Raw genomic sequence first — 27,724 nt, 5'->3', positions numbered from 1 at the left:
TTATTTTGTGATTTCATTAAGCTCATTGAAATTTGCTGTTGCAGAATTGAATTGGTAAAAAAAAATCCTTGTTTCAATGAATGATTTACATTGTAGGAGGAAGTGCATCTCTGGCTCAGTCTCACTTGTTCCTTGTTTATAACTGTTGGCTATGATGCATAATACAGCTGCTTATAGTTGTAGTAAGTGAATAGTTGAAGACAGATTCATCCTCATCAATTTAGATAATCAAGTAATAGTTGTGTTTTTAGCAAAAATGCTGAACATTTGCTGTTTTCATCTTATCAAATATGAAGATTTGCTTTTCCCCCCTTTTTTATAATATTGTAAATTGCTATTTTTTTCTGAGGAGACGGTTGGACTGTTGGACAAACAAGAATCAAGAACTGGTTATTCATAAACACAAATCAGCAGTTGTGGACTAGAACAGATGACTCAGCACAATCTAGATAACTAGAACCCCCCCCCCCCCCCCCCCCAAAACTTGTTGTATATTTTGAAACCAAAATTGATATCTTCAGATAGATTGTTTTGACCAAGAGTCCAAAACACCCACACCCCTAAAGATATTTTTACAATGATAAAAATAGAAACAAGAGAAAAGCAGCAAATCCACACATTTCAGAACATGGAAGAAGTTTATTTTGCTGAAAAGACGAACAATTAATCGATTATATATATTAAATATGAAGCCGAGAACAAAGGGCAGCTTCACGTTAACAGTTTTTCAAGTGCGTTTTAAAATACAGAGTATGCACACGTTTATTTAACAAGCCTTAATCTTATCTCAGCTGATAAAACCAACGCTTCAGTCTCTTGAGTACAAAATTCCCTCTTTGTGTTTCCAGGAACCATTGATCTGCAATGAAGGGCAAGACAATGGGGGGCTTTTGAAGCACTAACTTTAAAGTTCAACTTCTCTTTGGACACGTTTTTGTCTTGAGTATTTTGTCCCCGTCCCTTCAATTGAAAGTGAGTTCGAGAGGGGTCTCTTCAGGGGTCAGGACCCTGCTGCCAGTTGCTTCCGTTTCCACACGGCAGAATGATCATATGAATCACTTCATGCCATTGATGGCTGTGATTGATTGGCGGACTGGGTAGTGGTTTGAGCTCTTAACGGGACCAGGAAGAACCAACAACAATGCTTATGGAGCAGGAAAGGGATGATTGATTCATTCATGGGCCGGGGCCTCTCCCGTCGCCCCCCCTGCACTGTTCATATACTGTAACGTTGTGTTGACAGCGCGTGTCTGTGGCCAGTGTGACAGTTGACTGTTGCATACGAGCCGAACACACCCTGAGGCTGAGCCCGACTCGCTAATAATGAAACACACACACACGATCTTTTTCTATTTCTAATCGACGGACCAGGGGACCGCAGGAACCGCGCACAGCCAACCGACATTTGCTCGCCTCGCCTCTGCTCTCGTCTCCCCCCTCCCTCCCTCCCTGCCTGCCTGCCTGCCTGCCTCGGTCCCCCCTCCTCCTCCTCCTCCCTCCCTCCCTCCCTCCCTCGCTGGGACCGAGAATGCCCGTGTTGTACTGACACTGTACGAGCGCTACGGGCTGAGCAGACATGGAGGCCCGACGAACGAGGGAGGCCCGCGCCGACACATCCAGGCCCAGCTAACGGCGAGTCGGAGCGGATTCGCGAGCGTCACGGGACCCACCACGGAGAGCAGTCGCTGTAAGGAAACGGGGGATTCTTAAAGCGCCGCGGAAGAAGAAAATAAGGGGGAGATCCATTTCGGGTCTCTGTTGATTCAACGCAGCCGCCATTTTGTTGACAGTTAGTGTTTTTTTTTTTTTTTTGAATTACCTACGCGGCGACGCATCTGTCATTTCAAACCACTGGAATATCATTCACCGCATTTTTCCGCGCGCGCGTTCCACTCGAATTAAGTGTGCGCGTTTCTCCCTCGACCAACGTTGGAAGGTTTCTTTTTCTCTCTCTCTCTCTCTCTCTGTGCTTTAGCTCACTCGCTAGCGCATCGTTAGCCGCCGTAGCCGAGACGTAGTAACGCGAGTGACTCTACGAGAATGTGACGGGAGATGTCCAGGTTGTGCGCATCACTTGTCCCCCGCGCGGCCGTGTCACGTCCACGAGAAGCCGCGGGCGTCTGCCGGGCGCGTCCTTTTGCAGTTGGGCGTGTGGCACAAGTGTGAAAAAGCCGTGCACCTTTTTTTTTTTTCGTTGTTGTTGCTCAAATTCGCCCCCCCGTACAGGCTGCTGACAGGCGGCTAGTTAGCCTGCCGCCAGTGCCGTTGACACAGAATGTAGCACGGGGTGTCCATTATCGGACGGACGGTGGCTACTAGCTTGTTACCAGATGAACACAAACCTCGCACGCGCCAGCTAGCCGCGCCGCGCCGCGCCGTGCCCATCTCTCCACAGCCTTGCTCTAGTCTCCAATGTTATTAGAATACACTATTTGTGTGTGGTGGGTTCATTTGCTTTCCACGCCGCCACACCGTCGCAACGCTGTGTTTTCGGCGGCGGCGAGGTGAACCGGACGTGTGTACGTGGTGCGGCCGCTCGGCTTTGCGGTTGAGAGCTTGTGGCCGCGTTCGATTACGATTGGCTCGTTATTACCCGGTCCGGCACGTGCGGCAGGAACCGAGCGGCGACATTTGTGTCGGTTATGCAATTGCGGCTCGAGCCCCCGAGACGGGGATGTGCTCGTTGCCATGCCGCCGTCCCGACTTAGATTTGTGTCGAAGTGATTTAAAGCAAACTCTGATTTTTCTCCCCCCCTCCCTTCATGTTTTGGGTTGGAAGGTAAAACAATATGTGGCCGCCACGCTGATACAGACGAAGGGAGGACACACAGACACAAAAATAATGTGAACACCGTTTCTGGACAATTACAGAGGTGAGTGGGTTTTTTTTTTGGTTTTTTTGGGACCATTAAAAAAAAAAAATCGATCTCCTGATTTGTTGCAGATGTCAAAGTGTAGATCCACCGATTTTAACCCTAATGTCTGTAAATCAGAAACATCTTCAATGCTGGGTTATGAGTATGTATGTATATGAGTAATCCTGCAGTGTAAAACTGAGAAGGACGCGTTCGCAGGGTTTTTTTTAAGTCGCCCCCCCCCCCCCCCCCCCAGGGGCAGTGTTGACTGTACAGGAAACCGAAAGCAGCAGACACGGGGCCCGTCTGTCTGACTGACACCTGTCATTCCCGTCCGATTCCCGTCAGAGCCTCTGCTGCGGTTCGTCCATTGTCGCTGGAGGTTTAAACGTCACATCCGCCTCTTGTCATCAAAGAGTTTTTAGCGCGAGATGATGCAAACTAATCGTAGCAGTAAAGGAATTCGGCTGCCCCCCCCCCCCCCCTTCTTCCTCCTGCTCATGTTTTAATGCCAAGGGTGTAAAAGCCCTGGGAGTGACACCGAGCTCCGAGGGGCAGACGCCAGCCCCCATGTGAGTGATGTGGGGGTGGGTGCGCTGGATACTATTGCTGCCATGGCCAAAGGGAAATCGGCAGTTATGAACAACGTGTGCAAAAGTGAGGAGGGAGGGAGGGAGTGAAGGGGGAGGAAAGAAATGGGAGGGGGCGCGGGAAGTTGTTTACTACGTTCCTGCCTGCTCTGCCATTTTTTCTTTTCCTTTTTAGCTTCTTGACCTGATACCGATTATTGATTCTATTCATATTTATTGCACCCCTGCAGTTTGTTCTTGTTTTATAAACCATTCTTACGCCTTCTCACTCCTCGTAATTGTTCAGAAAGTAAAAGCGAGCGTCGGACGGGCATGACTAATAGACGATATGTCTTCAAAACCAGAAGTCAAAAAGCCAAAAATGACTATAGTGTAGTCTCAACTGCTTTGTAACCGGACAAAAAAAAGCACCCTGGTGCTAAAAGGGGAAACTGATATGTTTTGGTGTTAAGGCTTATCAATCACAGACCAGAACGTGATTCAATCTGGTATCAGGTAATTTACAAGTGCCAGTAAATGACCCGACTTGGTCTGTTAGAGATGAGAGGAATGTTTTGACGCCTTTTCTCCAGACTTGTGTTAGCAGCCGCTCACAGTTTTGGGACTACAGTGGCTTATTTTCGGCATAGCTGCTGTCAGGCAGCGGAAGCAGCGAGAATCACTGCAAGCGTTAAGTATGAAAGAATGGGGAGAACATTTGTCACTCCCCGTAAAAAAAAGGACATGGGGGAAAAGAGTTTGGTGGGGGTGGGTAGATGGTGGGCGAAATGTGTTTTTGATTAAAGTAGGAACACAGTGACTTTAGTTTGTGTGCCGCTTTAACTACTGCTTTCCAAGTTTGCGAAATAGAGGAGGAAGAGGATGGAAAAGCCTTAAGAAAACGGTGAAAGAGCACAGAGATTGATGGAGTGTTAAAGAAAGGAGGGAGGTGTGATTTGAGTGTGGTATGTGTAGTGAGGGGGAGTCCGCAGTTTTGAGGCGAAATGGAGTGAGTAATTGACGTAAACACAGCAAGAGGGCGTGGGGGAAGTACAGGCCAGACTCCAAAAATTGTGCTGCGTTTACTGTGTGGTTCAACAAAAACAGAAAAAATCTACACTACTGTTTTCCACAGTCATATCCCAAAACAAACATGGTTTAATACTGTATGTAGGGTAGATTTCTTTTTCTTTTTTCATTTACTGTGATGCTTTAATGATGACGACTTGTATGACTTTCCTGAGGCTCCATTAAGTGGCTGCGTTAGTGCTCTCCACTAATGTAGGGTGCAGAGAAACCGCCGGCACATTGACGCTCTATCACTCACTCTCGTCTGCTGCTGGCGAAGGCTGGGAAAAGGCGGCCGGATCCTCTGTCTAGTCCCAGAGGGCCCAATGTGCTGAGGTCACAGTTCTGAATTGCCTCCAAATGACTCCACACAGAGAAAGCACCTGCTTGGGGGCGAATCCGCATTAAATCACTCAGTGGCCATGGGGAGCTGTAGACAACTTCATTGAATTGGGCTGTGCTCTAAGGAGCACAATTAAGAAAACATACTGCACTCTGCTGCTGCTTTGCTAATGTAGAGTATGAGCGGCAAACCGCTATCTCGGGCACGTTTTCACTGCAAATAATGAGGAAACTTAAGGGATTGCTCATTTGGCACCGTATCTTGTGACATCTCAGAAAGATGTGACAACACTGGGATTAACTATCGAATCTGGATGTGGTGGGCTTTTTCGTTCCCAGATTGACGACTTGGAGTCCTTGAGCCTACGGTTACATTTCTCAGGTAGAAGAGCCTTGGCTGTGTAAATAGGTCACAGATTGTTATAGGCCGTGAGGACGAACACACCGTAAAAAGTCACCCAGACAGGATGAAGGACAGCCTCTTGCCAAATAGATGATAAAAATTGTTGCCCTCCATCTGCTTTGCACCATCATTCATTGTAAGACATTTTATACTTTTCAGTTGTAGGGCACTGTTTAAAACTGTCAGTGTTTGGTTAATGTTCTGTGTTGCAGTGACTGATGTGGAATTTTTTTTTTTCCTCTCCATCCTTGCTCCCCTTCTCCCCCCCTGCCTTACCTGTTGTTACTCCATACAGTTGAAGGACGGAGATAGAGGGCTGGACAGCTGAGGCAGGGAGAAAAGCCACCTCAAATCAAGAAGAGCTTCAGCCTCCACCGTTATCCCCCTCCCCCTCTCCCCCCTTTACCCCTATCCCATCCCCTGACAAAAACTCTACCTGGTATCCACCACATCCCCTCCCTTCTAAACTTGTACACCCGCTAAAGTTCTGATGGATCAGAAGATGCAGGGGGGAACTGCAACTCCTCCCCCTCTTATCTCAGGTGCTCCTGCAGGGGAGCGAGAAAAGGAGGGAGGAGGTGGAAAGAAAGAAGAAGAGGAGGAAAAGAAGAGAGACAGAGAGAAGGATGGAGCTGCCACGGTCTCAGCTGGTACTGCAGGGGCAGGCGCAGGTGGTCCAGGAGGTGCCAGTGGCGACCAGTCACATTTCTCCATCAAAGAGAGCAGCCTGTCCGAGGGCAATGTCAAACTTAAGATTGGCCTTCAGGCAAAACGCATGAAGAAGCCACCTAAAATCCTGGAGAATTACGTGTGCCGACCAGCCTTCAGGGCAACCGTGAGGCATACGGGGCGCGGAGGAGGCGGTGCTCGTGGAAACCGTGCGGGGGTTACAGGTGATGGGCCGGGCAGTCAAACCCAGACTCCTTCACATGGCAGGGGAAAAGAGAGGGAGAAGAGTCCCAGTGTCAACAGACCCCCCCCTCCGTCTTCATCAACCCCCTCTGCTAAAGCTCCTACACCCCCTCCCCCTGCTCTTCCTCCAGCCAGCACTACCACCCCGTCACCCTCCCAAGTAAATGGGAGCGCTCCAGCAAAAAGGGTGAGGAGGGAAAACATAGTCAATGTATGTATTTAGATTCAGCCATGGATTCATACTTTTTCAAAAGTGAACATTTAGTATTGTCACGGTCACCAAATATATTTTATCGATTTTTTTGTATATACTTATGTTTATTTACCTTATTTCCTTTAAATGTTATCAGTCAGTGCTTGGTAAGGTAGTGGTCAACAACAAGGTTACCCCAAGTAATCACCATGTTATTGCACAGATAAAGTGCACAACATAAATTCTTCTTTAGTATTCTTTGTGTTCTCTGTTAGCCTGTCTCTATTCATCACGTCCCGCCCCCTCCAGTCTCCTTCCGTCTGTGCCGTTTCTCCTCTGTCTCTGCCTGGCCATGTCCTCCCCACCCCCCCTCCCCTGCTTGACCCCTTCCCTCTATCTCTCCCTCTCTGTCCCCAGTCTGACCCTGATTAAATGTTATTGAGTTGAGTGTAAACCCCCCCCCCCCCCTCTGCCCAGAGAGCAGCATTGGACAGAAAATCTCAACAATGAATTGAAATTTGTATAGGGGCCTATTGTTTATTGATAGTTTGTACTTGTAGCTGGGGGTGTCTCTGGTCGGATGTGTTAGGTTCAGCACCATTGGCGCCATTGTTAATTTAAGTCAAGTTAATTTTTCTACATTCCTCTTTAACGTGTCAATAGATTTCATCCTATGACTTCAGTATGTTTCGAGACTATAGATACAGATGTGTGATTTAGAAATTGAACAGTGAATTTCTTAAATGTATTACCTATTCATCAATTACCACTTATTGCTTTTAACCAATCATTTGCCTTTGTGTTCTGTCTTTTTTTTTTTGCAGGGTCCACCAAAGATTGATTGCAAGTCTGATACAAAGCCAGACACAAAAGCAGCCACCAACACATCTGAGAGACCCCTTAACCTTCACCGCCCTCCACCAGACAGTAAAACGCATTCGTCCGGGAAGAAAGTACAGACCCCGCAACTCAACTCCCGGACATCCACACCGTCTCCACCACTACCTGCATCGAAAGATCCCAGTTTTGAAGGTGTGAAACCACCTCAATACACTTACAGCACTGAAAGTCAGAGAGATAAGGACAAAGGTGTCCAAAACTGGGGTCCACCCTCAGTCACTGAGAAATTAGCTCAACTCATAGCGACATGCCCACCATCAAAGACCCCAAAGCCAGCCAAACCCACGAAGACTGACTCCTCCTCTAATCCAACTCCTCCCCTCCCAAGCTCAGGCTTCATGGCCCCCACAGCCAAGCAGCGAGACAGGGCTATGGCCAATAGGAACACATACTCAAGGATGGTCCACCTTTCTCCACCACCTCCTGTGTCACGACCACCTGGTCGGCCCTATGGTTCTAGGAACAAGGACTGTGTTATGGAAAATTCACCCAGCATGGCACCACTGAGGAAGGAGGACACCGATGGGGCTGGGAAAGCAAGTAGCAGCAGTGGTAACAGCAGCAACGTGAACAGCAGCAGCAACAGCAGTAGTCGCAGCAGCAGCCCGGCACTCACATATGGCAATAACCGCCTGTCAAGCACGTCAAAGGACGGCAACAACGACAACAGCAACAGTAGCATTTCAAAGGCACAGGCGCGTCCTGCCCACTGCCAACCCCACAACACATCTTTGCCATCTTGTCCTATTTCATCCTCTTCCACCACCTCAGCTGAGCAAAGGACTGTGAGTGCAGTGAGTCACCTAGGTTCCCCTGCTCCCTCACAAGGACACCATGCACGTGAGAGTCCTGCCCTGGCAGAGGAAAGCAGTGCAAGTGACAGGGAGCAGGACGTGGACAGCCCCAGAGACTTAACCAAGTGTCCTCTCCCACTAGGAGTAGGAAAGCCAGAAGGGAAAGAAAAGGGGACTAATAATCAATCACTGCGAGTTGAGAGGGGGAAGAGCTCTAGTCCAAGTAAGCGCAGTCCCAACCGGGATAGTAGCCGACCCGGTCGAACTATCAGTCCCGCAGAGCCTGTAAGACCAAGGGCACCTTCTCCACTAGAGCCAGATGGCGAAGAAAGCCCACTGACGCCTCTTAGAGATGATTCTCCTGATTCATCCATAGACTCACCCGCAGAGCAAGACAGCAAACCCCTTAAAAAACGCAGGGGAAAGAAACCCCGCTGGTCCCGTATTATGAACAAGATCCAGAGTCAAAGAACAGGCCAGGACAGTCCCTACGACCAGAGCAAAACCATCATGCCTTTATCTTCAAGCTTGGAAACGCCGTCTCCACCCGTTAAAAGACCAGTGGGCAGGCCTCCCAACCCAAATAAGGTCAAACCAAATCCTGTGCCACAAAGTTCAGTGTCACAGCTTTTCCCACCTCAGCCTAAGAAAAGGGGAAGGCCAAAGTCAAAAATGCCACGGCTTGATGCCCCGTCCCATGGTCACCAACCTAACAAGCTTGCCCCCTCCAAGGTCTTTTCATCTTTACTAAAGTCCAAAGAAGAGCAGGACCCCCCTGTTCTTCACCCAGAGGTGGACTTCAATCCCCCTAAACCCATGCCTAGAAAACGTGGACGTCCCAAGCGCCTTCCCCCTACCTTACCCCAGGAGGGCCAGCCTCCCACACTGGCTCCAGAGGCAGGAGACATGGGAGACAAACGGTTCCGCAGCAAAGGAAATGGGCAGCTCATCATGAAGACTATTATAGGCAAGATCAATAAGATGAAAAGTGTGAAACGGAAGCGCATTCTCAGTCAAATCCTGTTAGGCCCAAGACCAGAGGACACCCCTAAAAGCACTACCACTGGGGTGGTTGGCTCTGTGGAAGCTACCACCCAATCTTTGTCCTCATTGGCGGCATCTTTTGGGGGAAAGCTAGGGCCACAAATTAATGTCAGTAAAAAGGGCACTATATATATGGGTAAGAGGAGAGGGCGTAAACCAAAAGCCTCAGCTACAACGCCACCACAAGATCCTTTCCTTTCCCCAAATACCACTTCCCCTCTCCATCACCATCAACAGTCCCATCACCAGCTCTCTTCAGAAGTCTTTCCCTCCCCCTCTCTCTCACAGTCTAGCGGAGGTCACAGCCCCATCAGCGATGCCAGCTTTGTGGAGCCAGGCTCAGTGCACTTTACAGGTCATGCTCACTATTCTAACTCCCATCATAGCCACAATACGTTCTCCTTCTCTCCCCCAACTTTTTCGGCCCCTAATCCTCGTAACATGGGACTCGGCTCAACGTCATCATCTATGGCCGCAGCAGCTTCCCAGAAAAAGTCGTCTTGCCGTGGATACCATCATCACCACCACCATTACAGGCAGCACTACCATTATCATAAGCTTTCCCCCCCCAGGCCACTACACCCCACCTCCCCTGCCCCCCTCAGTGAGCTAAAAGAAGCCACTCCGTCACCAGTCAGTGAGTCACACAGTGAGGAGACGGTGCCCAGTGATAGTGGTATAGGAACAGATAATAACAGCACTTCTGACCGTGGTGAGAAAGCTGGAGGGGCGGGTGGCTTGGGTGGAATTGGGATGCCACCCGGAATGGGCAGTGGATTATTAATGCCAGGGGTCATCGGTTCAGCCATGGGACCAGGGGTGGGCCTTAATTCTAGAGGCAGGCGGCGACACTCCACTGTGCTTATGGAACACCCCTCACCCTCTCCATCACCCCATGGGACACGGTCATCACCTGATCCCCGGAGACCTCACCCAGCAGCCCCTGCCTCCTCTTTAATGGGACTCAAGGAGAAACATAAGCACAAGTGTAAACGCCGCAGCCATGGTTGCCCTGGCTATGATAAGCTAAAGAGACAGAAAAGGAAACGCAAGAAGAAGTACCTGCAGCTGCGCTCCCGCCGGCATGACCCAGACTTTCTTGCTGAGCTGGATGAGATTGTCGTGAGACTGAGTGAAGTACGGATAGCACACCGCACCACAGGGCACCGGCTCGGCAGTGGCATAGGCATTGGTGCGGGAACAAGTAGAGTGCCAGGGGTGGGGAACAGGCCCAGTGGGGGTATAGGAGGCACAAGTGGCCCTCCTCCACATCATTATGTCCACAGGGACATCCTGCCCACAATCTTCAGAGTTAACTTTGGCAGCTTCTACTCCCATCCTGCATACTCATGTGACCCATTGCACTATGTTCGTAAACCAGACATGAAAAAGAAACGGGGGCGGCCTCCGAAACTGAGGGAGTCCATGTCTGAGGTTCCCTTTGTACCTGGGCTTGGATTCCCACTGTCCAGTGGAGGCTTCTACCATCCCTCCTACAGTGTTCCTTACTCCTCTGGGCCCCTGGGATTGGGCTATTACAGAGGCTATCCTGCAGCTAGCCCTCTGTATCCTCACCCACACCACCAGTCACCCCACACAGCCCCCTCCCACCACTCTCACCACTCACCGTCTTTCCCTCCCCCTCCCCCCACGTCTTATATGCATCATCACCACCCTTCACATCTCCTGTTAAACCCCTCAAAATTTCACAAGAAAAAACATAAGTTGCTCAGGCAGGAGTTCCTTGGAGGAGCAAGGTCCCCTGTACTGTACCCACCCATGTCATCTGAGCTTTCCTTCAACTGGCACCACAAACACAAACACAGACACAAACACAGAGACCGCTGCGCTGAGGAGGACAGGGAGGAAGCAGCAAGAAGTGGATCAGGGAGCCGGCCTAATGCAGGGATATCTGACAATGGAGCATCAGGGAAAGGCGAGAGACTTGGCAGTTTGGGAATGGCAGAGTCTTTACAAAGGTGCCGCTTTGGACGAGACACCTCCAGCACCAGCACCAGCAGTGCCAGCAAACAAACTGCTGCCACCTCTGCCAACTCCCCATCTTCTTCCTCAACCTCATCTGCAGAAAGGTACAAGCGCAAAGAGAGCTCAATGTCCTGTCTAGGGCCTTCCAGGCTTGCATTGGGGAGCAGCTCAAAAGGCCATCACCCAGTAGAGTCTTGGTTCAGGATGGGCAGCTCTGAGGCAGACTACTCTAAGCTTTCGCGGGGTCATGTGATGCCTGGTCAGGGTCCCTTCTCAGATGGACGGGATGAAGACCCAGCAGGCTGCTCGGACAGCGAGGACGAGGAGCCTCTCTCGCCCACGGAGGACGTAGAGCCTGGAGCCCATGATTCTCCAAACCTTACAAATCTCTTTGCCTCCGCTCTCACCCGCACTACGCTGAAGGGGGGCAGGAGCAGGAAGACCGACGTAGTCCAAGAGAGCTCCAGCTTTTCCCGCATGGACCGGCCAATGAGAAAAGACTGCTCAACATCAGCAGAGCGGAGAGAGTTGGGTAAGTCCGATTTGTTTGAGATAAAGTGATCTGTATGAATAACAAAAAAGAGAAAAGCATGCAAAATGAGCCAGAAACAACAGAAGCATGGAATTATTTGCATTTTATTTTTTCTTGGACCTTCTATACATTGCATTGAATCCCAGTCATCATTCACGTATAAACCTTTGAGATTGATGAGCTATTCAGCTCAGAAAATCTTTTGTGACCTAAATTAAATTTGACATTGTGAAAGGTTATTGAAGTCAATTTTGCACCAAATTCATCTTACAAAAATAGCTCAGATATAGTAATTCTGTGGCTGAATGTGATTGGCTGATGTCTGATGAGCTTGGCACAGCTTCGGTGAAACTGGCACAGGGTGGAATCCGTCAGATCCGGCACTGATTCAGGACTATTTATTTGGGCAATTACTCTTTCCGACAACACCAGATGGCACAGCAAGTGGGCTCTCAGATTGTGCTTGATTTTTGCTCAGTGAAACCCATATGTCTCTTGAAAATCCTTCATAGTGGTTGGGGAATAGTGCAGTGGTTACCACTGAAACCATCCATACCTCAGTTGTGGTTTGATCAAACAACACTGGAAAACAATCAGTTCTGTCTCTGTAGCACTCACGTCTGTCCCCCATCTGAACAAAGGAATCACTGAGTGGAATAGGCCACTTATTTTAGTGAAATTTTTTTTTTCCTTTGAAAGACTCTGTGACGTCCCCTGACATTTGATAGCTCTTACTAGTAGTTACAGGCTTGCCAAAAAAACAACAACCAAGCATAGTGACTTAAACTGGCCCCACCATGAGTGTGGAGGGCCACAGTTGGCCACAGCATTTCTGCCAGAGCTCATCTTACTGCAGGGGCGGAGTATTTTTTTAAAATGCTATATTTAGTAGACATTTCCCTCAAAAGCCCACAATGTTGGGCCTTGTCCCACCCTTCAGTCCAGCCAGCACCTGGGCTGCGCTACTGTTGCTCTTAGACACAGTAGACGAGTGATGCTCCATCAGTGTGACTCCACACACCCCCCTGACTAAGACTAATGTATTTCTGTGTCTGTGTGAGTAGTTTAGGGTTTGAATGTGAGTATGACGTTATATTTGTGTGCATGTCTCAAGGGGAGTTCTGAAGCAGTAATAGGCAGTTTAAACCAAGACAGGGTAATCCCGGATTAGAGCTCAGGATTTGGGGTCAATCAGCAGTCGCAGGCTGCATCATGAAGTTTAGAGGAGGCTAAAGTTGGGCTGGGGAATGGTGGAGGCAGATGATTGCACACTGACAAAACAGGATGGGCAAGAGAGGGGAAATGGAGTAAAGGATAAGATGTGACATAAAGAGAAGGTTAAAAATAAAAGTCACTGGCGGTAAAAATTCCACCAGTGACTGTTACATTAGTCATGTTCAACCTGCAGACATTAGTTAAAACTGAAGTTAATCAGTCCTCCTTTCTTGCACGGTATTACCCAGTGACTTGGGTCCCCAGATCTCACTGGATTGGCTCTGTGGTACGGGGACTCTTTTACTGTCTATGTCTGACAAATGATAATGGTGTTGATAGACTTATACTCGTAATACAACTTGTAAAGTATTGATGGATTAATCTATGAATATATTTTTTAAACTATTTTGTCTTTTACTCTTGTCCCCCTTTCATTGCTTCTTTGTTGTAATATACCAAATTTTCCACCTCAGCCAAGTGCTCAGACATAGTTGCAAAATCTATTATTATGTTGAATCTATAGCATTTCCAATCAAATTGAAACATTTGTGTGGAAATCTTCTTAATTAGTGGCAAAAAAAGAATGAGATGCAAGGTTTAACACCATCGACTGAATGGATTATGAAGATAAACAAAAGGAAAAATAAGTGGAGAGGGGGCATACGTTTGAAGTTTTGGAGGAATAAAGTGGTCAACATTCTAACAGGGCAAGAGTTGGTATGAGACGTGACGTAGCTGTAGAAATATAAGTAAGAAGGGTTTTCTAAGGTCAGAGGGAGACGGCGAGAAAGTCAGGATGATGAGGCATAGGAGAGCAATGTTAATGACGAAGAGAAGAGAGGAAAGAAACAGCAAAGTATAGGAAATAGGAAAAAGGAAAGTGGAAGACAACAATGAGAATAATTTAAACGAGGAAAAAGGAGAGAAAGATGTTTGAGGACAGAATGTGATGAGGCGAGTCTGAGAAAATTAAGAGCCGCTAAGACATGATGAAAAAAGATACTACTTTCGTTTACCACTGAATGCCTGTTATAAATGACAGATTATTTATGCTGTGTTAACCAATTGCTTGTTGTTTGAGATATGAAGCTCTGTCAAACAAATCTTATTGTTTGCGACATGGTTCAGAAAGTCACAGGACAGTATCACACCGTTTCATGAGTAATGCCACTTATACATTCTAGTGCTTTGATACATATGTACAAATCATTTCTTGTGTCTTTGTCTAGGGTCATCGAGTATTCAGACAAGAGGCGTTACCCTCCCGACCCCTGATGGGCCCGAAGGACCCCTGCACCACCGGCAGCAGCACCATCACCAGCCTTCTCTGTTTCACTCCCACGGCTCTGCCTCCTCGTCCTGCCTGTCTCCCTCTCAGGACTGTTGCCTGGATGCCTCCCTACCCCACCACTCCCACCGGGCACAGCCATCCAAACACAGCTTGCACCACGTCAACAAAATACTACGTGCCAAGAAACTGCAGAGACAGGCTCGGACAGGAAACAATGTGGTGAAGAAGAGGGGCCCCGGGCGTCCCAGGAAACACCCGCTACCCTCCCCACCGCCATCCCCACCTCCTGTCGTCGAGTTGAATCCGACTAGGCACAGGGACAGAGGGGCAGAGCGTCCAGCAGGGGTTAGGGTGTGGGACGGGGACACTGTGACAGATGCCATTGAGTCGGTAGTCCAAGGACAGCGAAAAAAAGGCCAGAAGAGGAAACACTGGGACAGAGATGGGGATGAGGAAGAAGAGGAGGAAGAAGAGGACGGGGAGGTAGAAGAGACTGAGGAGCGACTGCCTGACAGAGAGGAGAACCTGGGCAACCTGGTGGCAAGGTCCCGAACTGGGACTGGAAGAAGCTGGCTTACTCAGGAGGAGCTCCAGCACTTTCGTGGGTAAGCGAACTTTCACTTTACTGTTGCATTTGAACCTTTACAACTAAGAGTCTCAGCTGCGGGACACAGACAATGATTCATAGTATGTACCGCATGTTAGTTTTCGATGCTGATATATATATATATATATATATATATATATATAGGAACATTTATTAAGTTCAAATGTCACTAGAAACCAAGTCATGGTTCTATTTTTAGCTCAATAGAAAGCAAGCCAGATGGCCACTGCTCCCCGGAACGCCCAGCCACTGTCTCCAGGGAACAAGCTCCACCCATGTCCATAACCAGCCAACGGGAGAAGAGAGCAGCCAGACCTCCAAAAAAGAAGTTCCAGAAGGCTGGGCTGTACTCTGACGTGTACAAGACTGAAGAGTGAGTGCCAAAGCAATCATAAACAAAAATATCTGAAAGTAAAAAACTCCCTGGAATTCTTGTTTTGTATTTAGATTCAAGCACATCAACTGTAGATTGTCTGGACATCTTGAACATCTCTCTTTACATGTGACTGTTTCTCTGCACCCTGTAGTCCCCGGAGTCAGCTTCTGCAGCTAAAGAAAGAGAAGCTAGAATACATACCTGGGGAACATGACTATGGGTTGTTTCCAGCCCCCATACACGTTGGTGAGTCTGGGTCACTTTTCCTGCTGCACTTCCTTTTTTCAACCATGTAATTACTACCAGATTGATATACCGGTCTTTTGAAACTGATGTTTCACCATGTGAACGCAAAGCATTGACCTACCTCATGAAGATGGAAGATGGTCTCCTCACTAAGCTAAATAAACTTTGTTGTGTAAAACCCAGAAACACTTTTTACTTCAGTACATGAGAACATTGACATCAAGAGGTTGAATGTCTTATTTTCAAACCAATATAACTATTATGTACGTACAGTATGTGTTCAAAAATTAACTTCCTTCACTTATGTTTCAATTTTATTTTGGTCTCTCCAAATTTTCCCCCCGCTTTGTCTGCACAGGGAAGTACCTGAGACAGAAGCGTATTGATTTCCAGTTGCCGTACGACATCTTATGGCTGTGGAAACACGATCAGGTGATCAATCACATCGAGCAATAATTGTTTCGAAGGGGTTTTTCCCCTTTGTCAGAGTTAAAGACTGATGGGTAGTTTTAAAAGTCACAGCCCACTTTGTGTTCACGCTTCTGTTTCTGTGTTTCAGCTTTACAAGAGGCCCGATGTCCCCCTTTATAAAAAGATCAGATCAAGTGAGTATTTGGCTTTGTTCCAGGGATCTTGCCAACATGTAACTTCTAGCCCGATCATTTTTTTTTTTTTTTACCACTTTTGTTGTTCCATGAGACGCAGGGATATTTGATTCATTGGTTGCCTTGGTTGCTTTGACTGTTGTTGTCCGTGTCATTAGTTACACACGTTGTTTACAAAACAGGATTTAAAAATACTTAGTGCTCTCACTGCTGGCCTCAACTTTAAATGTGAACTGGTAATCTCCTGTTTGTGCTACAGATGTCTATGTGGACGTGAAGCCTCTCTCTGGTTACGAAACAACTACATGCAACTGTAGAGCTCCTGAGGCCTCGGCTGAAAAAGGCTGCCTGGATGATTGCCTGAATAGGTAAAAACACATAACAGCCGAATCAATCTTATTATATGTTTCATATATAATGATGCTGAAAAGTTGTTTGTTTAGTTATCAAACACATCTAAGCAGAGGTTAAACCTGGTGCCAGAAAAAAAGAATTTAAGATTTAACTTCTTTTCAATTGTCCTTTTTTCTAGGATGAGCTTTGCTGAGTGCTCTCCCAGCACTTGTCCATGTGGCGAACATTGTGACAACCAGCACATCCAGAGACACGAGTGGGCGCAGTGTCTGGAGCGATTCCGTGCTGAGGGGAAGGGCTGGGGCATCCGCACCAAAGAATCTCTCCGCTCCGGACAGTTTATCATCGAGTACCTGGGGGAGGTTGTTAGCGAACAGGAGTTCAGGTGAGATATGTTATGCAAGATATTCGCCTTGAATTGTAGACGTGCTCTCAGAAGTATGTGGATGTCAGATGATTTAGATTATTCTCCTCAGGATGTATATAGATTTTAATCTTCCAATACTTTGTTCCTTTCATGATTTAGGAGCCGTATGATGGAGCAGTACTTCGCCCACAGTGGCCAATACTGTCTGAACCTCGATAGCGGCATGGTGATTGACAGCTATCGAATGGGCAATGAGGCACGCTTCATAAACCACAGCTGCGAGCCCAACTGTGAGATGCAGAAGTGGTGGGTGTCATGTCAGCTAAACCACTTCCCTACTCATGTCCTTGTGGCACCTTTGGGTTCTTAGAGAAAACCCAGATTTGGCTGAGCCCTTTCATGCCAAACCTGAGGCCCCCCTGGCTCACGACTATGCCGGCGTGCAGGGTACTTACAGAGACAGAAAGTGTTAGACAGATAAAGCTGAGACTCCTCCTGGATTGCTTTGAGAGGACCGAGGGAGAAGCTGATAATTCAGTATTATGCTTTCTAAATGCTTCTGTCATTTAAGGGTAATGGACTGAAAAATAAACCCATTAACTAAATAGTTTAACTTAATTGCTATCTGTTTGTGCCCTGGCTGATTTGGATGAGATGATCAATTTCTAATTCTTTGACTTTAAACTGACTTTACTGGAAGTACTAAAATGGACCAGCATAGAAACAATGATTATAGAGACGAGGCCACCCAAGCTACAATTTTTTTTAAATGTATTTAATATATCAGCACTCTAACTTCTGTTAGGTTAACAGAAGTTACACTAGAAGTAACCACAACCTATTGTGAATCTTGGAGCTATAAGTAGTGTTTGTACTTTGATACATGTAAATTACCTTGTTGGCATCAGTTTTTTTTGAAGTTGTGTGGAGTTAAACCACTTTATCTCAGTTTAGAATAAATAGATTGTAGTCACAGTTTTGGAAAAAGTAAGTCAGGATATATTGCGTTGTCCTAGTTTGTGTATCCTACACAGGCTCTAAAAGGGACACGTGTGGCAGGTGCAATTCATTGTGAATGAGAAAGCTCTGCCTGCAAACCCCAACCTTACTAATGTGGTTTGGTGGTGGTGGTAATCTGATGAGCACACCTCAGTCACACTCTGCCAGTGCTCAGAGACCTAAATGGCTTAAAGGCCTTACACCGCGCCAAAACAATTCACTGGTTTCCCGAGGGATTGTTCTCACAGCGTGGCTAAATCCACTGCAATCACCGACCTGGCTGAACAGCTTCCTCTGCGAAGCCTGCTTGGTTTTTCTTTAGCTGCGGTTTGGTGAATCTGCACCACGTGTCACTGTAGACAATTTGATTTTGGGCTGCTAATGACCTTGAGAGAGTCGACTATCAAAACCTGCTGCCCTCCAGCAAATACAGTTTATAATCTAGGGCACTGGTCTGTGTGTGTGTGTGTGTGTGTGTGTGTGTGTGTGTGTGTGTGTGTGTGTGTGTGTGTGTGTGTGTGTGTGTGTGTGTGTGTGTGTGTGTGTGTGTGTGTGTGTGTGTGTGTGTGTGTGTGTGTGTGTGTGTGTGTGTGTGTGTGTGTGTGTGTGTAGTGGCTGGGGTGAAATAAAAGGCTCCACAAGGATGGAGGTTTTTCAGCACAAAGCCTGACGAGTCATCCATCTTGTCACAGAAGAGAGATTATATGCAGCCGGGCCTTAGATACAGCTTTAGTGCCTGAAGACAATGCGCTGAACCAGCTTTTTACCCCTATGGAAGGAATACATTATGAAGTGGCTGGCAAACAGAATAGTGCACTTTACTCTTAGAAGAATGACGAAAACCTGGAGCAGTGCTTCGTTTTGGAAAGGAGAAAAAGGCGGGGGGGGGGGGGGGGATTACAGCATTTTGAGTGGTTGCCAAATCGAGCAAAATGCAAACCAGGACAGTCCTTTCCTCGTTTTGATTCGATTTTAAAATACCTTCAGTTATGTAGACTTTCTACCATCAATATTTGACATTTTAAAGTTGTCATTCACTCATTCCACATGTCTGTGACTCCTCACTTCTAGGTCGGTAAACGGGGTGTACAGAATTGGTCTCTTTGCTCTCAAGGAAATCAGCAGCGGCACAGAGCTCACCTACGACTACAACTTCCATTCATTCAACACAGAAGAGCAGGTGAGGCATCAACAACCCTTTTAAACCTTTTCGTGGAATAGCACTTTGCTCAGAGCTGCAATTGCAGCATCTTCTCAGCAAGACCCTCTTCTTGCTTAATACAACTGGTTCCCTCTTTTTCCTCTACCCAACAGCAAGTGTGCCAGTGCGGCTCAGAGAGCTGCAGAGGCATCATCGGAGGGAAAAGCCAGCGTATTAACGGACTGCCTGCGAAGGCAGGAGGGACTCGGCGACTGGGTCGACTTAAGGAGAAGAGGAAATCCAAACACCAGCTCAAGAAACGAGTGAGCAAAGAACGCACATAAAAATACTGAGAATTTGGTGTTGGTATCAGTTTACATGTAGTTAAGATTGTGTTGTAGTTTTGTTTGAGAAAAACCTGGAGAAAAAAAAGGTCTTTAAGTGTTTAATCCAAAGGCTTTATGTTTACATATGAGTAGATACCATTAATGTAGCTTCTTGTTATCTGTTGTTGCTGGTCGATAAAATGTTTGTCCAAGTCTGGTACATTCTTGTTAGATATCCGGTGCAGTGTCTATGTAGGGCATGAATGTGTCTGCTCTCAGAGGTACTCGTACTGGGCCCAAGCATGGTGACAAAAAAGTAACTCAGAATACCTTGAAGGGTATACTGTTAAAATTAGGGCTGCATTGCATAATGCTTTAAATAATACACAGGGTGGGTTTAAGTAATAAAAGTATTTAAAAAGAAGAAGAATTTGTAAAAGAAAACAGGAGTAACATGTTGAGAGGAAAAAGGATGGTTTGTGTTTCAATACAACCGTCTTTATCTTCAGGAGGAAGAGTCGAGTGACACCAACAAGTTTTACCCTCATCTCATGAAGCCCATGTCCAACAGAGAGAGGTAAATACGCACATGCACATGCGCACACACTCACACACACACATTAAAAACTGGAATCCCTTATTCAAAATACTGGAATGGAACACATGATACTGATTATAAGATCTTTTTTGGTCTTTTTATGAGGTGAGAGCTGATGACACACGCGTGCACACACACGCACACACTCACACAAACACATACACACACACACACCAGCTGTCCTCACACTCCCGCCGTCTCTCCCTCGATCACCAGAAACTTTGTGCTGAAGCACCGAGTTTTTCTCCTGAGGAACTGGGAGAAGATGAGGGAGAAACAGGAGCTGCTGAAGAGAGAGGGCGAGAGAGAGAGGGACTCCAGTAGCTTGTCCATCTATACACGCTGGGGCGGAGTCATCCGTGACGACGGCAACATCAAGTCAGGTGAGAGAGATATGTGATAGTGATTTGAGAAAGCAACAAAATGTGTCCAAAATTGGCTACAATTTTCATGTAAACTAACGCAACAATACTGCGCACAACCTGTGGAGCATGTAACTGAATTGTACAATGACCAGCCACAACTGGTTTTAATGTGTCAGATCATCATTTTTGACTTGGTCAATCCATGGGTCCATGGAGTGCGTGCGTGCGTGCGTGCGCGTGTGATCTGAAGATTTATGTGCAACGTTCCTCTCTGCTTTCCAGATGTGTTCCTGACGCAGTTCTCGGCCCTGCAGACGTCACGGTCAGTTCGTACGCGGAGACTCGCCGCTGCCGAGGAGAACACAGAAGTCACACGCACCGCTCGCCTTGCACACATCTTCAAAGAGATTTGTGACATGATCACCAGCTACAAGGGTCAGTTTCTTTGTCGACCTACAGTGTAGATAACAAAAGAAATTCACTGCCCCCCCCAAATGCCCTATGTGAAGTTTAACATTGGTTTCATTCCTTTCACTCGCTTTCATGCACAAACCTTTACACACACGCGTATCAGACCTCTAAGAGACATCTGTCTTTGTACTAATATCTAATATTGAGTGAATGATAAGACTCTATAATTGAAAAAAATGATGACACCAATCTTTTGCCTTACCTCAGATTCAGCCGGTCAGACTCTCGCTGCTCCACTGGTGAACCTTCCCTCGCGGAAGAGGTAAGAGTTGCAAACCCTGCATGTCGGCTGCTTCATTCATAATGTTTTACTGTTTTCCAGACAGCAGTGTTATCTGGTCGATCAGTGTACAGCACCCGCATATTGTAACAGTTTGTCTTCCTCCACACGTTTTGAGCCATGACAGCCTGTGCTTTGATGACGTTTGTGTCAAAACAATAGCAGCAACTAAACCGTCGTGGTTGATTTCCACCGGGCTGCTCCTGTCATCTGTTGATTTCACTGATTTGTATTTCATTTTGAAATTAATGTTTTTTTCTGTGTGCGTTGACAAGCCATATTTGCAGAGACTAACCTTGCTGTTTTGTTTTTTTTATGCCATCAGGAACAGCCAGTATTACGAGAAGGTGTCTGACCCTCTGGACCTAAGCACAATCGAGAAGCAAATCCTCACTGGCCACTACAAGACAGTCGAAGCTTTCGACGCCGACATGCTCAAAGTGTTCCGCAATGCCGAGGTGGGCAGCTGTTTGAACCGCTAACCGTTAAATGATTTCATGATAGCTAAGGGCTGCTGCATAATCCAGTTTTCATCATTGCTAGCTCCAGAGTATGATCCCAAATTCTTTGCCCAATCAATATCAGAAAGCCTCATCAAAATGATAATTTAAGCGGTTACTGTGCCGCTCCGACGCATTCTCCCTCCCACTCAAGTCATTGCTTTCCTCTCTTCTTTCACTCACAACCCTCCCCCTCCCCCTCCCTAATGAGATCTAACTACACGACTCTGTTGCTGGTCCATTTGATTTACATCTGTGTACTGAAGCAGTTTAAACAAGTGCCACTTGAAACTTGTCAGAGGAGCTTACTTTTCACAGAAGTTTGAAGCGGATGTCTGAATTAGATTGAACCCTTGGCCCCCAGGCCCTTCTTGGCAGACTGAAAAACGTGCGAGGGGAATGTGGTTTATTGTTGAATCAAGAGCTGCTGGGTGTCGCCTTGTCGGTGAAACTTTGGCAGCTGCAGTGGCAATACATCTTTCTGTGTCAGTGACCTTTGTTCTGCAGCATATTGCTCAAAGCTCTGCACCTTAAGGTCTCGTCTGAGTGTTTGAATAATGAGGGTGTAATTTACTGTATATTATCTCTTTATGCTGCCTGTGAGGTATTGGTTGTCCTTGTGTCGTGTGCCAGAACACACCGCCAGTAACAGATTCACAAAGAGGATTTCCTTAAAATTTATTGTTTTTGGCAGACGAATAAAGAAGCTTCATTTTACGACCGTCTTGTTTTTTTTCTCCCACCAGAAATATTACGGCAGGAAGTCATCAGTGGGCAGGGACGTGTGTCGGTTGCGGAAAGCCTACTACAGCGCTCGCCACGAAGCCGCTGTCCAGATTGACGAGATCGTGGGTGAGACCGCCAGCGAGGCCGACAGCTCGGACTCGCTGGATCGGGACCACGGAGGAGGAGGAGGAGGAGGGCCGGGGTCTCACGACAAGGACGACGACGTCATCCGTTGCATCTGTGGAATGTACAAGGACGAAGGCCTGATGATCCAGTGTGAGAAGTGCATGGTGAGAGTCAAGCTGTCACGCCCGTGAAAAGACTGGATTTTCACTTGGATTTTCCATTAATTGTGTATTGAGTATTTTGTGAAGGAGATGTTCTAAAGGAGAGAATGCACTCTTTCCTCTGCATGTATTGTCTTGTTATTTTTAGACAAAGAAAACAAAGGATGGTTACAAACATTGATGGATCAACCTCACTTGTGAATCACCTGCTCTCAGGAGATCCATACAAATGTGTTTGTGCTTTTTAGTGATACAGAACTTTTTAAAGAATGAGTCGCAATCCATAACAGCTGTGGAGCAATCAAAAGTCAACCACCCAGTTTTTGCATTCATGGGATTTCACCTTTTTTTTCATTACAGGTGTGGCAGCACTTTGACTGCATGCGGCTGGAGACCGAGGTGGAGCACTACCTGTGTGAGCTGTGTGAGCCTCGGCCTATAGACGGGGTACGTCTATCCCGTCGTTAAACAGTCATGAATACTGAACAGGATGTTATCCTCTTTTTTTTCCCCACCAATCTCTTATCTCTATCTTCTCTAATCTCTACTCGCCTGCGTTGTTGTCACTACAGGAAGTTCCCATGATACCGCAGCCCAGCTACGCCCAGGCCGGCTCTATCTACTACATCTGCCTCCTGAGAGATGAGCTGTTGCTACATCAAGGTAGAGAAATGATAGAAAATGCTTCTAAAGCACGTTCTCAAACATTTTAGAGCAGTTTAACAGCCCCTGAAAACCTTGTCTTTGCTGACCTCCAGTGGTTCAACTTCTCACCTTGCTGCAAAGATGTACAGGTTTACACTAGAACAACCTGACATCACTGTAAATGTAGTCAAAGGTGCTTGATGTGGTCAGAGGTGAAACGTTCAACCAGAGAGTTCAGAACATCAAAGTTTGTACAGAGAAGAGTTAGTGAACTGAGTTGTTAAACTCTATCCGTCAAGTGACTTTGGTGTTAAGCACTCAGTTTCTTGTGAAATGTATCCTTGTTGACAAGTAACACAGAGTGTGTGTGTGTGTGTGTGTGTGTGTGTGTGTGTGTGTGTGTGTGTGTGTGTGTGTGTGTGTGTGTGTGTGTGTGTGTGTGTGTGTGTGTGTGTGTGTGTGTGTGTGTGTGTGTGTGTGTGTGTGTGTGTGTGTGTGTGTGTGTGTGTTTTTTGTGCAGGCGACTGTGTGTATCTGATGAGAGACAGCAGACGCACACCTGAGGGCCAGCCTGTCAGACAGTCTTACCGTCTCCTGTCTCACATCAACCGAGACAAACTGGACATCTTCCGAATTGAGAAACTCTGGAAGAATGAAAAGTAAGGATAAAAAAAGTAAAGTTGTAACTGCTGGTGATTATTTGGCACTTTTGTTAAGTTGGGTCACATAATAATATAATGTAATATGCTGGACTTATCCACTCTAACTTTGAAGGGGTGAGAGGTTTGCCTTTGGCCACCACTACTTCCGTCCCCATGAGACACATCACTCTCCATCGCGGCGGTTCTACCAGAATGAGTTGTTCCGCATGCCGCTCTACGAGATCATCCCCCTGGAAGCCGTGGTGGGAACCTGCTGTGTCCTCGATCTCTACACTTACTGCAAGGGTGAGGGGGAAAACACACACACACACACACACACACAAACCCTCATTTTGCTGGTTTGAATCACTACATCTTCTTTGATTGAGTAATTCAGTCTGAGGTACCTGTGCTCCTTGATTAAAGCTCCTTTACTGGCTGACTGTGTGAATGTGTGTAATTACGATTAGGAAGTGGGACAGTGCTGATAAATGAAGGATAACGTTCCCATTATGGGTTGGCTCTCAACTTGGACACTTGTCTTCGATACAGGACGGCCGAAGGGTGTGAAGGAGCAGGACGTGTACATCTGTGATTACCGCTTGGACAAGTCGGCTCACCTATTCTACAAGATCCACCGCAACCGCTACCCCGTGTGCACCAAGCCATATGCCTTTAACCACTTCCCCAAGCGTCTCGCACCCAAAAGAGACTTTTCGGTGAGAGTGGCAGGGGTCTTTCCTGACGGGGTGTGTGTGGGGGGGGGCGGCGGGGTGGCGGCATTTTCCACAACTTCTCTGTTGTTTCTTAACTGTGTTGCAAAGAATTTTGCCATTTGACCCTGGTATGAATTTGAAAAAAAAAATTTGCAGCCTCATTATGTTCCTGACAACTACAAGAGGAACGGGGGCCGGTCGGCCTGGAAGAGCGAAAGACCCAAAGGAGCCGGAGGCTGCGAGGACGACGGCTCTTCATGCGACCGGGGCGACGACTTCCCACCCGAGGCGGAAGAAGGGCGAGGAGCGGAGGACGACATGGACATGGCCCCGGAGGATCCCGAGGTCCTGTCGTCGAAGCCCACGAGAACGGAGCGGGAAGGGGAGGGAGACGAGGATGAAGATGAGGAGGAGGAGGAGGAGGAAGAGGAAGGGCAAGAGGCTGCGGAACGCAAGGAGCTGGAAGAGAGTTCCAACGAGAGGCTGGGAGAGATGCTTGAACTCCCGTCCTCCTCGGCGTCCTCGCCGTTGCACCACTCGGCACTGGGCCGGAGGGAGGCCCAGAGGGATCGACTGAACAAAATTCTGCTGGATCTGCTGCACAGAACTCCCGGCAAGAATGGTGAGGGACCGGGAACAAAGCAGGGGGGTAGGTCAACAAATAACTGAGGGTTTCACATCATTTTGAACATGTTGGATGATACATTTCATAATCTTGTTGTAGAGAAACGGTCCGTTAAAGGGAATGTGGGATGAAAATGAATAAAAAATCTGCTGCTCAGATTTAGTTTTCATTCAAATTTAAGTTTTGCTGCTTCGTCCAAATCTCTACCTCCCCTGTGGTGTTACAGGCGGTTGTTGTCATCTGCTGACAGAACTACCAAAAATAATCTTAATCTATATTTTTGTGAATTTTTGTAGAAGTATCAAAGACTGAGAATATCTACAGCCTTATAATTTATACGTAACGCCTGCAGCTACTTGACAGTAAAATCATTCTGAGGCCCTATAAGAGAAAAATATTTTAAAACCCTGCAACTCAAGTGGGTGACGTCGCCTGGTGTGAAAGGGCACGAAATGTGATGCTATTTGCGTCTTGTCATTGACTTTGTGTGTTATCTCTTTGCTCGGAAAAATTTGCTTCGCGTTTGGTCTGAACGCATCGTGATGATGAAGCTCAAACCCAGGATTTTTTAGCCTGCGCATACTATATCTGTGCACTGAACTCAAATGACTGATTCTCCTCCTTGACTGAGTTCTGCGCTCTATTGTGAACATTTTTTAGTTTTCTATTCAGTCGAATTAGATTTGAAAATGACGATGAGAACAGGGTCCTTGTTAAAACAATTTCTGACATTGTTTCCTAGGCTCACTGTTGGGAAGGAGTCTGCTGACTCTTTGAAAATTAGACACCGTTGCCTACCTCTATCTTTACTTTTACTTTTTCTGTTGCTTTAATATAACACCCTGTGTCAGCTGTTTCTATCAAAGCTCCTAATTCCCCTCTCTCTCTTTGTTCTTCCAACAGCCATAGATGTCACTTACCTCTTGGAGGAGGGCGCAGGGCGGCGGCTGCGGCGACGGACGCTTGGTTTCGGGGATTTCGTGGGGAGGAAATGACGTCGCGTGCCTGTCGAGCACACTGCCTTTCACTTTGTGAGCGAGTGCAGAAAAGTGGAGAGAAGGCGAGAGGGGAAATGAGCATTGTTGGTTATCTGACCATTGAGGACCACAATGCGTCCCTGGGGGCCTCTTCCAGTTTACCTCTTCCAAAACTGATGTCTCAACTGAGAGGGCGGAGGGGGTTTGGAAGCGCTGACTCTGTGGCAATTTTAGCTTTTTCAAAAGTTTCTCGAGGAGGACGAAGAGAGAGAGCTGACCCAGAAATTCTTGCTTATTTAAATAGTGTGATGCAAAACCTGTTTTTATTTTTTTTTTATTTTTTAAATGAACATAGGAAATATAACCCATGCACTTAAATGCATTGAACATCACAGACATGGGTTGATGAATTCCACTAGCACGCATCATCAGCAGTGAAACAAGTGGTACTGAATTCGAGGTGGACAGAGGGAGGGATGGGATGGCCAGTCCTTTTATTTCAGCGGTGATGTGAATGCTGGAGAATCGGTTTCCCTCTGTGGAACCTCGCTGCAACGACACAATGTGAGAGACAAGAGAAGATCAGCGCCGTGGCCGTTTTGTTGGGGGGAGAGATGTCATAGTGGAGATGTAAGAGATGAGCGGTGTGTGCTCAGATGCTGCTCATGAGAAAGAGAACAAGGGCGGTGAACTGCACTTTTTGGTACCATGGATATTGTGAAGCTCTGTGTAATGTATCTATAATTAAAACACACTAACACTCTCACAGTATTGGATGATGCAGTCTGAAAAAAACAAAACGAAAAAAAACAACAACAATGCGAGTTATAAAGTCTATTATCTTTTCCCTGTTATACTGTAGTTACTCATTTAGGAAGAGAAGAGGACGGGGGGTGTGTTTGTTAACGGGAGGGAGGAGGGTGGGTGGGTGGGGTCAAGTGTGCGCTTTAGTCAGTCAAAGTGTCTTGTTGAGGTTTTAAATTTTTTTTTTTTTCCTCTCGCGAGGCAGTCAGCTTCGCCCCTTCTCTTTTTTGAAGTAACATGATTCACCAGCTTAACTAAATCAGGCGTGCGGGGGGACACTGGCTTTAACAGTAACGCCTTACACAGCTGTGCTCTCCGACTGCCTTGCGTGCGAGTGTGTGTGTGCGTGTGTACACACCTGTCGTGTGTGTCTGTACTCTGCCAGAATTTTTTCTTGAAAAAATATACCTTTTTAAAAAAAAATGGAAAAAAAAAATTTAAGGGCTCGATGGCAATTAACAGTTTTAAGAAAACTATGGAAAAACAATACTTAACATGAAATGTATCGTGGCGGTCATATTTTCTTATATTCTGTGAGACGGGTGGGGGCGGTGTATACTGTATATTGGGAGGGGAAGGGACTTTGGATCTTTTCTTGTCTTTAGACTATGTTCCTGGTTGCCATGGAGAATGTTTTAAAGGAAATTGTGATATTTGATGAGATTTCTTCTTTTCTTTTCTTTTCTTCTTCTTCCCCAAATGCCTCTTCTAAAAAGGGACAGCCTGCAATGTCCCCGTACGGTAAACTGACGAGAATGAGACACTGACAGAGGGAGAGAGGGAACGGGAAGCTGTACAGTGCCAAGTTTATGTAAATATATACACTTTACATTGAGGAGTGTCTCCAAAAGCAATATCTTGAAAAAAAATGGATTTTGTTTATTATTGTACTGTACAGGACTCAGCCCTAAATGTATTATGATTATTATTATAATGACGATAATATTATAATTTCTTCCGTTTG

At 46.7% G+C, this 27,724-nt stretch overlaps 1 protein-coding gene across 5 annotated transcripts; it reads left to right on the top strand.

Moving 5' to 3' along the window:
* Positions 1-1,503: 1,503 nt before the first annotated feature.
* Positions 1,504-26,863, top strand: ash1l (ash1 (absent, small, or homeotic)-like (Drosophila)). Of its 5 annotated transcripts, none has more exons than XM_047330063.1 (27): positions 1,504-1,687; positions 2,780-2,873; positions 5,533-6,336; positions 7,167-11,598; positions 14,043-14,709; positions 14,911-15,084; positions 15,239-15,333; positions 15,692-15,765; positions 15,893-15,938; positions 16,198-16,306; positions 16,471-16,677; positions 16,819-16,965; positions 18,730-18,838; positions 18,973-19,122; positions 19,635-19,702; positions 19,940-20,106; positions 20,371-20,523; positions 20,767-20,821; positions 21,165-21,297; positions 22,086-22,355; positions 22,713-22,799; positions 22,925-23,015; positions 23,518-23,656; positions 23,772-23,944; positions 24,191-24,357; positions 24,511-24,976; positions 25,883-26,863. In XM_047330063.1, exons 3-27 carry the CDS (start codon positions 5,728-5,730, stop codon positions 25,972-25,974), a joined length of 8,880 nt encoding a protein of 2,959 aa, XP_047186019.1. In that variant the 5' UTR covers positions 1,504-1,687; positions 2,780-2,873; positions 5,533-5,727; the 3' UTR covers positions 25,975-26,863. The 5 variants fall into 5 exon arrangements, with proteins under 5 accessions (XP_047186019.1, XP_035476266.2, XP_047186018.1 ...); XM_035620373.2 differs by having other exon boundaries at positions 24,511-25,003; XM_047330062.1 differs by having other exon boundaries at positions 5,533-6,360.
* The last annotated feature ends 861 nt before the right edge of the window (positions 26,864-27,724 follow it).

This window comes from Scophthalmus maximus, chromosome 22, assembly GCF_022379125.1.
Source record: "Scophthalmus maximus strain ysfricsl-2021 chromosome 22, ASM2237912v1, whole genome shotgun sequence".
Classification (NCBI taxonomy): Eukaryota; Metazoa; Chordata; class Actinopteri; order Pleuronectiformes; family Scophthalmidae; genus Scophthalmus; species Scophthalmus maximus.
The sequence above is the reverse complement of the archived record's forward strand: the minus strand, read 5'-3'. Positions and strand labels throughout refer to the sequence as shown.